Source organism: Amaranthus tricolor, chromosome 1, assembly GCF_026212465.1.
Source record: "Amaranthus tricolor cultivar Red isolate AtriRed21 chromosome 1, ASM2621246v1, whole genome shotgun sequence".
NCBI classification, from domain to species: Eukaryota; Viridiplantae; Streptophyta; class Magnoliopsida; order Caryophyllales; family Amaranthaceae; genus Amaranthus; species Amaranthus tricolor.
The window spans coordinates 39657204-39670264 of NC_080047.1; the positions used below are offsets into that span (position 1 = coordinate 39657204).

At 30.9% G+C, this 13061-nt stretch overlaps 2 protein-coding genes across 3 annotated transcripts; both read right to left on the reverse strand.

The window, feature by feature from the left end:
• Window positions 1-252: 252 nt before the first annotated feature.
• LOC130823368 (zinc finger BED domain-containing protein RICESLEEPER 2-like) lies at window positions 253-4293 on the reverse strand. Of its 2 annotated transcripts, none has more exons than XM_057687989.1 (2): window positions 4148-4293; window positions 253-2143 (listed from the first exon to the last, which is right to left on the reverse strand). In XM_057687989.1, exon 2 carries the CDS (start codon window positions 2135-2137, stop codon window positions 548-550), a length of 1590 nt encoding a protein of 529 aa, XP_057543972.1. In that variant the 5' UTR covers window positions 2138-2143; window positions 4148-4293; the 3' UTR covers window positions 253-547. The 2 variants fall into 2 exon arrangements, with proteins under 2 accessions (XP_057543972.1, XP_057543975.1); XM_057687992.1 differs by lacking the exon at window positions 4148-4293 and adding an exon at window positions 3894-4127.
• Window positions 4294-6095: 1802 nt separating this feature from the next.
• On the reverse strand, window positions 6096-9882 carry LOC130823563 (zinc finger BED domain-containing protein RICESLEEPER 2-like). The gene is made up of 2 exons (XM_057688216.1): window positions 9813-9882; window positions 6096-7950 (listed from the first exon to the last, which is right to left on the reverse strand). Exon 2 carries the CDS (start codon window positions 7942-7944, stop codon window positions 6301-6303), a length of 1644 nt encoding a protein of 547 aa, XP_057544199.1. The 5' UTR covers window positions 7945-7950; window positions 9813-9882; the 3' UTR covers window positions 6096-6300.
• Between the last annotated feature and the right edge of the window lie 3179 nt (window positions 9883-13061).

Consider the following 13061-nt stretch of genomic DNA (forward strand, 5'->3'; position numbering starts at 1 on the left):
CATGAAATGAGGGACCAAAATCAAAAAAACAACAGTGAGTCTTAATGAGGTAAAAGTTACTACACAGAGTAAAAGTCTTAGCATAGACTTGATTAATACCAAAATAATGGGTATCAACCTAACAAGAGCAAGTATTTCCCAATCATTGTACTTGATTGTATTTGTTAAGTAAAATACTTACTATTTTAATATATTTTAAAGTTAATCCACACTAAAATAGTGTGGACCAAGTCCATACAAGACTTTTTCCAGATAAGAATGGGTTAGTAAATTTAGTAGCAATCTACATCAGGAAAAACTTCTACACCATCTCTTCCATGACCTTCATTGTAGATAGCAAAGAAATAAAGTTTAAGATACTAAATATAGTAGTACTTATCAGTAAACAAAAGCAGTACTAATCCAATTTAGTTCATATTTCCAAAAATAGAAGTCTTCCTCCATGGATGTTACCCATACAATCACCTGCAAGGCTGCAACATAACCTTGTGACTTTGGCAATAAAATTAGGACTGCAAAAGACTGTTTTCACATGCCGTCTGAATTCTTAATCATATTCACAACCGAGTTTCCAGCTCCGAGTGCACATCACAGCATTCATCAGCTTAGGTTTCAGAGACACCACTGTCCAATCAACTTCTCTAGGCTCGGTGTAGTATGCTTCATAAGAAGTCGCGACAGACAAAGGGATAGCCAAGAAGTAACGAGCCATACAAGAAAGCCGGGGATACTTGCAACAGTTGTCTTTCCACCAATGCAACACACTGAAATTCTCCTTCCATGGAAAGACTGGCTCTTCCAGATACAAATCCAAATCCGATTTCAGAACCTTATCGTCCGCAGATTGTATAGACTTACAGTACTCTTCAAGCCCATCTAGAGTTTCAAGAATGTTGACACGGCTTTTCTTAACTACTTCATTAGACCTCTCATCCTCTTCCTTGATCTCATCCTCTTCCCATTCTTCACCCTCATCCTCGTCACCAGACTCAGAACTAGACTCACTTAATTCATACTCGTTTCCTTGAATCACATAACCATCATAAAGCTTTCGAATGGTGTTTAAAACATCAGCAGCCTTTGAATCGTCAGACAGAACAAACTCAACGTATTTCATTTTATAACGAGGATCAAAAAATGCAGCAATGGAAAGCACTAAAAATGTATCATTCCAATACTTATTAAAGGTCTTGTACATTTTCTTTGTCAGAAACCTCACAAATGCATCTGAACTGGCCGACTGTTCAACAAGGTATGTCCGAATCTCTTGCATATGAGGTAGGAAGCGACTAGCTGTTGGCCTCTTAACTTCATATAATCCTTTCGTGATTTCATATATTCTATCAGCAATCCTGCACATACTCCTAACGTTTTCCCATTCCTCAACTGATGGTACTTCGTTGAATTCTTCTGAAGAAAACTCTCCTAAAGCATTCAACTCTAAAGCGTGCGAGAGCTTCCAGCTAGTAATGTACCATAGGGGCAAGGATTTGGACCAGCTTAACAACCGAACCTTGTCAATAACTTCACTAATCAGCTTAAATCCTTTCTGAACCATACGACTGATCATATCGCAGCTGCACCACACATGAAACAACTCCCCATCCAGTGGGAGACTGTTAACCTTCTGAATATTTTCCTTCACACAATCAGCCAAGTCACCAGCGTCTGCAGCAGTAGTCATATTGGGTATTTTCCCCTGAATATCATACTCTTTCGAAGTCTTCAAAATCATATCAATTGGAAAATCCCTAAAAGCACCACGATACTTAACAACCCACGTTCGCAGTTTCCAATCATCATCAATAAAATGAGCAGTTAAGCTAAGATATTCTGACCAAAACTTCTCATGAACACGTAAATCCACTGAGAGACTAATTTGCTGACCAAGTCTAGAGAAAACTTCCTTCACCTTTTCTTGCTCTACCTTGTATAATTTCATGCAATTGTGTTCAAGGGACTCAAAGGTGAGGCATGAACGCAATTTTGGATTTAGGGTATCAACTAATCGCCCGAAAGGTTCATAGTCATGACATAACGATCGAGGCTGCACTTTCGCATAACATGCCATTCTGGCGATGGCTTTTTGAGCTTCTTCTATTTGGCTGTCGTTAGAATTAACACTCGACATTGACATGTCTTCCTAAGAAAAGGAAACAAAGATATACCCATCACTTAGCATTCATTTACACTATACCAAGTAAAAAACCTATAATGAAATCAAGTTTGCTTATGAAGACATGGCGTAGCAATTAAAAGCATATGTAGCAGAATCCAATTATGAGAAAACAAATACAATTATAGCAAAAGGTTAGCGTTGAATCACATCATGTGTTCAGTTGGCTAAAATCAGGTCTGAAAAAGTTTGAACGCTCAAACAGAAAATCTAAAGCATAAAATCACACCATCAATGCCAAAACAAGGACCATCAATGTATCACGACCGTACTGTAAAGGATTTTGAGTTTAACATAATCGAAATATAAGCTACATTGACCACAACATCATTCACATTGACCGCGAAATCCATTTCACAACCTTGATCGAAACCGTATTTTGCAGTTGATTGTGAATAACCAAATTGGAGCTCAAAGCATATGCAAAATAAGCATTCTTCAAAACTCCCAATTTTAAGGGGCCTCAAGTTATCAATGGTGTCTTTGTAAAAAAGTATAAACATTATTATATAGTATATTGAATCGATTAAATTATAATTTAAACTAGTTATGAGTTATGACAAATATGAAATTGTGAATTCATTATATACCTTTATTAGCTCATATTTAAGGCTCTAGACCCACAAATATTCAAAACACTTTGGAAGAAAACATTCATCTTTGAGCATTAATGAGATGATAGCAACATCTCAAAAGATAAACAAAATAATCCCATTATAATGTGAATTTTTCATTCACATAGTGACATATCGAATTTCAATGAATTTCAGCCTCTTAAACAACTAAAATCAGGTCTTTTGGTCCACCCTCATTTAAGTGTTGGCTTCGCCACAACATAGTCATGAAACTTTGATTAAAAAAAAGTTTTTTATAATTTTCCATCATCACCTAATACCACATCTTCATTGCTAATACATTAGAATGAATCAATTGAAATAGAACAAGCATGAACCCTAAATTTGTCAATAGCTTTCCTACTAAAATTACATACACCAACTTTCTATGATCATTCCCACCATTTATACCGATAACCAAAGGGTTGTTAGGTTCATAGCCATAGGCCTATAATCATAACCATAGTGTAAAAATGTGGTAACGGTCGCGATCGCAGTAACGAAAGTGATGCACTAATCGTAACGTCGACACAGTTGAAATCATAAGATATCCCTTATACAGCCCAAAATGCGGTTTTTTATACCTTTACAACGCGAAAAATATCGGTTTTTTTATTTTGAAAACCTTTATGATGCGGCCCATGTAATGTGATGCCATGCGGCCTTGTGTTTACACTATGACCACAAACACAATTGAATTTTCTAAAAATAATTTTCAAGTTCTTAAAATTGTTTTAATTCATTTGTGGGAAAAAGGAAGTACACCATTTTTCTCCATTTCTTCTAAAGTTAAGTAAAAAACATTATCGTAGATATTAAAGATTTGCAAAATTATAACATTAACATCCACTCAAAATCAGTTGAGTCATTTTCTCAACCTTAGATGAATGACCTATGGCACTTCTACAAACTCAACCAAGCCAAACCCACAAGACGGTATCAAACAAGTTTCCCACAATGTACTCCTGTAAAAAATGGCAAATACTTGCAAAAACCATAGACGAGGCCTTTTTACTTACTAGTACTATAAAAGGATCAATTCTTTCAATTATGGTTCAAAGCATCATCACACCCAATATATTACACTCATCCGCAGAACATACCCTTTCAAAGGAGGTAGCAGCGAGAGATCACTAACGCGAAATTGTGGTTCAAAGCGTCACTTCCAATTTAAAACAAAGTGATTCGCTGGACCGATTGCTAATCAAGTAAAAGTCACAAGATCAGTGAAAACTATACATTTTGAACGCCGATCGAAATAGAATTATTAATATTCATAAAAATAACTTAGTTAATACAACATCATAACTAAAACTAGTCATAATAAGGAAGAATAAAATGCAAAGTTAGAGCTGACCTAAATGTAGAGTTATAGGAGAGTACAAACCAGGGAAAGCTTTGATTGATCGATTAAAAAATTAGGGTTACAAAAGGGAAAAAGGAAGGGCGATGAAGCAATTTATGGCGGGAAACTTTTTCTGCTCAGAGCATCAGGGACATAAACTAATGTGTTTGGCATAAGGGAATGGAACATGTGACACTTTTTAGATGAAATTTTTAAGATAAAAAATATTTCATTTTTCGTTTGACATGTCAAGAATTTGAAAGAAAAAGATAAAAATTGAAATTTTAATATATCCACTCTCTTTTAAAATGTTTTTCTTGAGGATTTTATCCTTTTTAGTCTCATTTCCTTTAGATAAATAAGAATTTAAACTTTTTTTATATAAAGTCTTATTCCCTTTCTCAAATTTCACATGTCAAATAGGCAAATACCCCCTAAATGACTTGTCTCATTCAAGAGAATATGAAAAGGATATGTCATTTTCTAAACTTAAAGACCGAAAAGTAACATTTACTGTTAATGGCAATTAATTTTAGTCGTAAATAACAATAAAATGAGTTATAGAAAGTATAGTGATTATTAGATTATTTTCCTTCTCATAAATATAAGAGAATATTGTTTATCATTGATGCTTATATATCATGTAGTTTTAAAGGCTATATATATCATTTGCCTTAAAATAGTGGAATCTTCAAGATTAAAAAATTTTAATGATTATAAATTGTTATTTGCTACATTGAAACATATGAGTTCTGGATATATCTAATTTCATAGAATTAGTACTTTAAATTCTATTAAGATATTTTCACATAAAATAATATATTAGCATTTTTATAGGTAAAATTCATAACAATAGTTTGTACATCAATCTATCAAAATTTATTCTTCTTCAAATATAAAAATAGAATTTTATTTTATACTTGGGGCTTAAGGTGAACACGCCTATCACTCTACCCCAGATACGACTCTTGTGTCTATACAATATTAATTTTCTAAAAACTTTGTTCATGTGGATCAGATTGAAAAGTTCACCTATGGGCAGGGGAGGTTCTAAGCATGTTCGAAATGTTCGATTATACAGGGCCTCGAAAAATATAGGGCCTCAATATTAAATCACATAGTATATATTTATTGTCTAAAAATACAAAGTTATTTGAAAAATATCATAATTTTTAAAATTACACACGACCCTTAAAACTTTTTAAAAATTTTGCTCCGCCCTTGCCTATGGGATGAGTTTTCACCAACTTACTCATCCTAGTGAGTATTTTTGCTCATTATTAAGATGGATAAGCTCCATGAGTTCGCTTAGTCAATGGCGCAGAGTTGTCCGATAATGCCATTGATTGAAGTACTATGTGTGTTTTAGAAAGGTATTATGAAATAAGAGTAGATAATAAAGGTTGAAATCATGAGAAGTAATGAATGATGATAAAAGTTAGGAGGATGGTCACATGTTGAATTGGATTATTGACACTCTTATGATATTTTTTTGTAATTGCTGATGTGTATCTTTTTTAATGATGGTCCTACTATGATGCAATTGACATTCAGTCTTATGTGAACTAAAATCGAAAAAATTAAATTTATTGGAAAAACAAGTCAAAACGGTTACAGTTTTGATTACAATAAGGTATAACCCAATATTTTCGAAGTTTTCAAATTGAATCATTTTCAAGTTAGCAGTTAAATTATTAAGTTATATATAATCAATGATTTTCAAACAAAATTTAAGTGAATTTTAAATAATTTTAAATCCGTTTAAAATTTGATAGATCCTCTCGATCATTACATTGATTTTATTTACCTCTACTACATTAAGTACAACTGAAAGTAACTACAGACAAAAGAAAAAGTTTAGTAAATCCAGCAGCAAAAATTTACTTACATTAGAAAAAACTCTACAATCTCTTATCCATGAAAATTGACATGAACTTCATTCTAGATAGCAAAGACATAAAATTTGAGATATACTAAACATAGTACTCCATATCAGTAACAAAATCAGTACTAATCCAATTTCCTACATATTTTCCAAAAATAGAAGCCTTCCTTCATGTATGTTAGTTGTTACTTGCTACCCCTACATTCACTTTCAACAAAAACTTATGGCTGGAAAACAGAAGCTGCACCAAAACACCAGATATCAAAGTTCAAGAGGATATTCACTTAGATGGCATAAATGGAATGATACCTAAAAAAAGCTCCCTTATTGCATACCATCTTAAATCATTTCCATAACCCGGTTTCCAGCTCCTGGTGCACATCAAGGCATTCATCAGGTCAGGTTTCAGAGACACCACTGTCTTATCTGCATCCCTAGGCTCGGTGTAGTATGCTTTAGAACAAGTCGCGACAGTCAAAGGAATAGCCAAGAAGTCGCGAGCCATGCTAGCAAGCCGGGGATACTTGTAGCGATTGTCTTTCCACCACTGCAACACACTGAAATTCCCCTTCCACGGAAAAACCGGCTCTTCCAGATACCAATCCAAATCCGACTTCACATCCATACTATCGTCCATAGGTTGCATCGACTCGCAGTAATCTTTCAGCCCATTCAGAGTCTCGAGAATGTTGACACGACTTTTCTTAACCAATTCATTAGACCTTACATCCACTTCCTTGATCTCGTCCTCTTCTCCTTCCTCACCCTCATCCTCGTCACTAGACTCAGAACTAGACTCGCTTAATTCATACTCCTTTGGTTGAACCACATACCCATCGTACAGCTCTCGAATGGTGTTTAAAACAACAGCAGCCTTTGACTCGTCACACAGAACAAACTCCACGTATTTCATTTTATAACGAGGATCCAAAAATGCGGCAATTGAAAGAACTAAAAATGTATCATCCCAATACTTATCAAAAACCTTGCACATTTTCTTTGTCACAAGCTTCACAAATGCATCTGAACTAGCAGACTGTTCAGCAAGGTAAGCCCGAATCTCTTGCATATGAGGTAGGAAGATATTAGCTGTTGGACTCTTAACTTCAAACAATCCTTTCACAATTTCATAAATTCTATCAGCAATCGCACAGACGGTCCTGGCCTTTTCCCGTTCCTCTGATGACAGTACTTTCTTCCTTAAAACTTTAGACTTCAAAACTTCTGAGAGCTTAGAACTAGTAAGATGCCACAAGGGCAAGGGCTTGGACATGCTTACCGTCTCAGCCTTATCGATTATTACGCTAATTAGCTTAAATCCTTTCTTAACCATACGACTGATCATATCACAGCTGCATTGCACATGAAACAATCGCCCGTCTAGTGGGAAACTTGTAATGTCTTGTAAATGTACCTTCACACATTCAGCCAAGGGACCAGTTTCTGCACCAGTCAAATTCAGTAATTTGTCCTCAATGTCATACTCTTTCAAAGACTTTAAAATGGCATTATTAGGGAAATTGATATCGGTATCAAAATCACGACAGTACTCAACAACCCACTTTTTTAACTTCCAATCATCATCAATAAAATGGGCACTTATGCAAACATATTCATCGACTGAATCAAACTTCTCATGTAAAAGTAAATCTACTGAGAGACTAATTTTCCGACCAAGTTTAGAGAAAGTTTCCTTCACCTTTTCTTGCTCTACCTTGTATATTTTCATGCAGTTTTGTTCAAGGGACTTAAAGGTGAGGCAAGAACGCAATTTCGGATTCAGGGTATCAATAAATCGCCCGAAAGGTTGATGATCATGGCAAAACGATTGAGGTCGCACTCCCTCGTTGCATACCATTCTCGCGAGGGCTTGTTGAACTTTTTCTAGATGGCTGTCATTAGAATCAACACTCGACGTTGACATGTCTTCCTAAGAAAATGAAACAAAGAAATACCCATCACTTAGCATTCGTTCACACTATACCGAGTAAAAGGCCTATAATGAAGTCAGGGTTGCTAATGAAGACATGGTGTAACAATATAAGCACATGTAACAAAATTCTTGTGAGAGACCGTCTCTTAAAGAGACAACCTCAAAACAAGAACTTCACATTTTTATTTTCTCTTTAATTTGTATTAATTGGGCTATTTAGCCCATATTAATGCGTCTTTCGGAGAGACTGTCTCTCACAACATTTTGTGGAAACTTATAACATAGAATCAGATTACGTGAAAAGAAAAGCAACATAACAGATTAACAGTAACAACATTTCATTGCCCCAACGACATGCCATTAACTTCTACATAGGGTTGGGTTAGAAAGGTCGAATATACACAACTTTGGCTCTACCCAGGGCCTACAAAAATAGAAAATTTTTGTTTTTATATGCATCGAACTTGAGAACTTATGTGATTAAATGGTGCATTTAACCACTAAGTCAAAGTATTATTTATGATTATTGTTACCTTATTTACTACTTTTATTATTAATGATTAAAAGGTGCATTTTAACCACTAATGATAATTGTTATCTTATTTACCTTATTTACCATATTCATATGAAAATTTTGCTTTCATATGCATCGAGTTCTATTATTGGTGTGTAAAATATTTTTTGATATTAAAAATTTTGTAATTATAAATATATATAAAGTATTTTATAATTAGGGCCTATAATAAATTTTTCGTCTTGAACCCTTAAAATCTCAAAGCCGGCCATGCTTTATCTGATATTGAAAACAAAGTTTTTTTTCGATTCAAATCAAGTATGGCAAAATTTAGCGTTGAATCACATCATGTGTTCAATTACAAAAAAAATGAGCATATTTGAACACTCAAAAGAGAAAATACAAAACATGCATGTTGATGACCATGTACGTCAAGCAAAATGAGCATCCGTTCAAAGCTTCCTTGATTTTAAAGGGCCCTAGTATAAATCAATGATGCCATTGTCAAAGAATCATTTAATTAAATGAGATGCACCATTGTATTTCAAATTTAAATTTTTTAATATAACTCATTTAATAAACAGATTTAATTAAATTGACTTATTTATTTTATTCGATTAAAAATCTTATCTAAATTCATGTATTTATAACTAGGTAAAGTTAGTAACAAATGCCATAATTTTCTCAAAACATCCAAAAGTAATTATTTTTTATTTGAAGTAAGTATCATTTTCTAATATTAAGATCAGTAAAAAAAATAGTTTCTTGAAACAATACCTTAAAGAATTTGTTTCTTGAAACAAAAACATCAATTAACATTAAAAATATGAGTACAAAAGATAATATTCTCCGCAATATACTTAATGCTATAAATTAAAAGAGAAAATATACTTATTATCCCTCTCAATTTATGCCATTTTACATTTTAATTTATTCTATTTAATTTGAATTTTTTCTTTTTACAATGGCCAAACATTCTTTCTTTATTTTAATCTCATTCATAAACTTATTATTTTTTTCACATCTTAAACCTTAACCGTTCAATTCTATCATCCAACTGTTTTTTGTCGAATTTTCCGACTCAATTCATATTTTGCTAAATTTCGCCTAAATGTTGGGTGCAAATATGAAAAGGACAAACGAAGTACTATAAAACAATCGATCTTTTCAAACTGTGGGTTCAAACCATCACTTTAATTTAAATAAAAAGTCATTTGTTGTGTCCGATCATAACAATCAGTCACGAAATCAGAATAAATCGTACAAACAATCACGAAATCAGAATAAATTATACAAAGAATCACAAATGGGAAGGCTAACTTAGAGAGGGATTGTTAGAGAAAACCTGGTTGTGAACTTGTAGAAGGCAAGAAATGCTTTCGTTCGTCGACTGAAATATTAGGGTTAGAATGGAAGAAGATAGGGAATGTAAGGAGCTATGTTATAACTTATAGAGTTCTGAATTCTGATACTTATACTTTCTTACTTTGCCTTCCACTTTGGCGGGAAACATTTTGGTATACTCTTCATTTTATTCTGTTGGATATACTAGATAACGTCCGTACGATGCACGATTTTATTAAATTTTCTGACATAAATTACATTAATTTATACAAAGTATTACAACTATTAATAATATATTTCAAAATCAAATTTAACAAAAAATATGTAAAATTATTTTATAAAATTTAAACGAAAAAAAAAGTTTTTGTCATAAAAAATATAATTGACTTACATAAAAATAGTCACAACCTTAATCATATTAGAATTAAGCATTGCATTTTAGTAAAAATCCTGATAAAAATATATTATATTTTAATCATCTCAAAATATCCAATACACTAAATAATACTCATTTAATAAATAAAATTAAAAAAATTAGAAATAATTGAAAAAATAATATATATGGTTTTCTAATACATTAAATGATGTGAGCAATAAAGTCAAAGATAAAAAAAATAATCATCAAATCAATGACATCATCATCGAGTGTTGGAGGAAATTTTTTCGTTGAGGTTGTGACACGTAAATAATTTTACGTAGTGATGATATCAGCGTGTTTTGTTTTAGTGATAGTTATAGATAGATTATAGATATTTGATTTTTCAATAATTTTCAAGTATATGTCGAGTCATATTGATATGTTTTATAAAAAAATTACTAATATAATTAGAATAATTTTTTAATTACAGAGTACAATTTTAAAATTTAGGGTTATTACGAAATACAATTTTAATGTTTTTTTTTTCAAATAACAATCACCAAAATATAAAAGTCCATATCGTTCAGAGCAAATCACAAAATTTTCACTATTTTTATTGTTGGAATTTTAGGTTAAGTGATTTGAATTTTGAGATTAAGCCTGAATATTTATACTTTAATACTTTAATTTAGGGATGTAATTCGCAAATTATTCATATAATTTTCATATATTAAACTCTATATACCGAAAAGAATTTAATAAGAACCACATGTATTAATATTTGACTTTTATGGATCCATCAAAATTCATATTTTATTTTGCATAAATTGACAGTAATTATCCAATATTTTATTGGTCCCATCGTGAATAATCTCACATTTATCCAATATTTACCTTTAGTTCGCTGTGAATAATCAAATCTTTGTTTTAGTTTGTTGTCAGTATATCCTATTATTATCTATTTTTATTATTAGTAATATGATATGTCGTGGACAAATGTACGACAACAGTTAAATTATTAGAGAACAATTCAAATGAGAGATTGTTCATAGCTTATGGCATGGCCGTCTCCGACATTTCAAAGGCTCTGAGCAAAATATAATAATCTAAAATTACGTTCTATTACATTTTGGATATTTGTATATTTATTATCAATACTTTGATTAGTACAATTATTTTTTATCAATATATTAATACATGGAACTAATAACTATTAATCATAAATACAAATAACCATCCCTTTTAAATTTTAAGTTTAAATCATTATTATCACTTATCTTTATTGAACTAATAACAAAAGTAGTAAATTAAAAATTATCAAGAGAGATTATATTGCTCACCTATAATAATTTATACTAATACATCCTAATCATTCAATACAAGCTGAGAATACAAATTTATTAACCAATTTATATAATTATCATTTAAAAAATAGATTGAATGTGAATAAATTAAATTTTAATACTCTCACTATCCATTAAATTTTGCTACACAATACACAAAAAAACCTTCATTTAAGTTTAACCATATAGCAAAAATATGAGGCCTTTTATAAATCGGGGCCCTAAGCAGTAGCTCATGTTGGTCTCCCTAATAGAGGGTCTTGGCTTATGGATAAAAATGTTGAATTATTAATGTTAATTATGTCGGTGAGATTATTAGTAATATAAACTCTAGATTTAAAATGTGATTCCGAAGCCATTCTTTGAAATATATATTCATTTTAAAATGTAAAAAACAATGATCAATCATTAATCAACCACTATTAAACTATTAAACATTGAAACTTAACCAAAATTCATCATGGATCATAAAAAATATTGCTAAGAACTCATATTTAAGTGTGTTTACTGGGGATTTCTAATTTCACTCTTATTTGATAAAACATTGATTATAAAAAATATTTTTTGTAAACAAATTTTCACTATTATCTAACACCACATTTTCAAATAACAATGCAATAGAAATTAATTAATTTTGCGAAGAAAAAAAATAAACAAACGTAATCATTGTTAATGTATTTCCTAAAACTTTTTTTTTTTTTTTTTTTTTTTTTTTTTTTTTTTTTTTAATCATTTCTACCATTCAAGCAAATGGATTATCCAATTCCAAACACAAAAATTAACTTTTTAAACATTAAGTTTTCAAAAACTTGTAGTACCAAACTACCAATTAAAATTGCAATTTATGTGAATTTTTAAAACAAAGAAATATTTCTTTCGTTTTATTATACTTGATACTAATAGCGATATTTTTCCATACATTATACATTCTATTAATTTTATTGTATAATAGCAAAAAGAAAGTTTGATAGTGAGCATGCCGTTTGTCTTTTTTTCATTTGATAGTATTAATAGAATTTGACTGATTTGCATTTTTTACACTTACCATATTTACAAATGTATATTTTCGAAAAAACTCATTTATTAATGGATGCAATAAATCACAATTATTCAAATTAAACAGTTGTATATAAATGCAATATTTAAAAAATAATAATGAAAAATATTAATATACTGTGTAAAACATTATATATTGTCTGATAAAATTCTGGAATTACACCGCGTAGAAAATTATACTACAGAATAAATTACATTTATTTCAGTGTAATTGAAGTTACACTATTTAGAAAATTATACTGCAAAATTACACTGTGTATAAAATTATACAACAATTTAGGAAATTACTTGAAGTACATAATAGCCTCTATTTCATCAATTGTTATTTAAAACTATAATGATATAAAATTCAATTAATTGATCATTAAAATCAGTCATTTACATTGTTAGACTACTATAATAACAATTTTGAATTTTAGAAAAAATATAAAGTATGATTTACAATCTAAAATTTTATTAAAATATTAATGTATTTAAAAATCCGTGTATTATA